Here is a 1718-nt window from a genome sequence, read left to right as displayed (position 1 = left end):
CATTGCTCATCGCACACTGCTCAACGCTCATTGCCCTATATCCCACCCAGCCGCAGGACTCCACTGCCGCCCGCGCCCCGCCCCATCTGGCCGCTTGCGCGCCCCATCCCCCCTCGATGGGGCCCACCCACACCGGGGCCTCGCCCCCTCCCGCCCACTGCTTTCTCAACGGCCCCGAGCCGGGGCTGCCCTCATTGCATACATAGTGCGCCTTTCCCTGCTTTTCTAGTGACCTAGCGTTCCGCACTGCCGTTTGGCCAGCCCATGCTCCCGTACCGTTGCGTTTCTCCCCAATGCGCCATGCCACTTTGCCAGTCATACACACGTTTCGATGCGTGCCCTGTCAGCTGCTTGCGTTGCATGTCGCCTTGCTCCACCCCTGTTTTATTGCTTTCTCTGCTTTCGCCCGGTTCCCGTCCCGTTTCGGCGGGGAGTCTATGTTGCAAGCTAGTTCTTGCTTTACCAGACTTTAAGCCCACACAAGCAAGCAAGTAAGCGCTCCCTGTGGCATGCACCTCGGCAGCATGCATCTCGGCTGCCAGGCCCACCATGTTGTGCATCCGCCGCCACTTGCTTGCTTGCCTGTGTGGGCTTACAGTCTGGTTTCAGCAAGAACAAGCTTGCTGCGCAGACTTTGTTGTTTGGACAGGGAGGTATGAAGCAGTAGAGCAACAAGCATGCCCGCCACATGCCCGCCCTCCAGGATGCCGTGCGACAACAACGAGAAGGTTCTGGGCTTCATGTCGGTGAAGACCAACCCTGCCGGCAACCCGTCGTTTGTCAAGGTGCCCAGATGGTCGGCAAGGGCTGTGTTGGAGCTGCTGCTGCTCATCGTTGGGGCAGCGGTCGGGGAACCCAGCATGGACGATGCAACGTCATGCTACGTCATGCATGCTGTGTGTGCTCCAAGCCAGCCGTGCTGGACCCACCCCGTTCTTGTTTTCGGAGCCATGCGCAGGTGGACAAGGTATACCCCGGCACGACGCTTACCAAAGATTGGAAGCAGCTGCAGCCCCTCCCGTGCCCCACCGGCTTTGCCAAGGCCAGCAAAAAGCAGTTGAACCAGTACATCAAGCGCTTCCTGTACGACTATATCACCAACCAGAAGGTTCATTCATTCATTCATTCATTCAGCACACAGCCCGGCCGCCTCTTGCTCGAGGGCGGCCCACTTTGGCCTGGGCAGCCCGGGCCGCCCTCCCCCCCGGGCGCATGTTCGGTGTTGGAGGGGTGTGCCCAGCGATAGGGGGCCCCTGAAGGCATGCGCCGAGGCCGGGAAGCGTGGTTCGGCGCTGCTGCACGCTTGGCGATTTGACCAGAACCACGTGCCGCCGAGCTGCGGCCGCAGTTTCCGGCCCACGGTCTACGGTCGCAGCCACGGGACTCGGCGGCACGGCGTTTGGGCCCAAGCTTGCTGCCGCCGCCGCCGTGCCCGGGGGGCAGCGCGGCGGCGGCGGCGGCACGCTGCGACGCCCCCGTGCTGCCGAGCTGCGGCCGTAGTTTCCTGCCAGAAGCCCACGGCCACAGCCACGGGACTCGGCGGCACGGAGTTTCGGTCCACGGCTTGCTGCCGCCGCCGTCGCAGGGGTGCTGCCTGCGGCGGCGGCGGTAGCGCACGTGGCAACCCCCCGCGTTTCCTTGCCTCCCATCCACCGGACCCCGTCCTGCGCTTCACTTTGTTTAGGGAGGGGCTGCTCACTGCTCATTGCTCATGCTCC

General features: G+C 63.7%; 1 protein-coding gene across 1 annotated transcript in view; it reads left to right on the top strand.

The window, feature by feature from the left end:
* Window positions 1–1718, top strand: part of CHLNCDRAFT_56589 (hypothetical protein) — a gene marked incomplete at its 3' end in the record, with an annotated part of 9268 nt that overhangs the window by 6318 nt on the left and 1232 nt on the right. The window contains exon 19 of the mRNA XM_005852173.1: window positions 996–1108. Within this exon, the coding sequence (XP_005852235.1) occupies window positions 996–1108 (113 nt within the window). The remainder of the gene's footprint in view (window positions 1–995; window positions 1109–1718) is intronic.

This window comes from Chlorella variabilis (genome assembly GCF_000147415.1).
Source record: "Chlorella variabilis unplaced genomic scaffold CHLNCscaffold_1, whole genome shotgun sequence".
Classification (NCBI taxonomy): domain Eukaryota; kingdom Viridiplantae; phylum Chlorophyta; class Trebouxiophyceae; order Chlorellales; family Chlorellaceae; genus Chlorella; species Chlorella variabilis.
The sequence above is the reverse complement of the archived record's forward strand: the minus strand, read 5'-3'. Positions and strand labels throughout refer to the sequence as shown.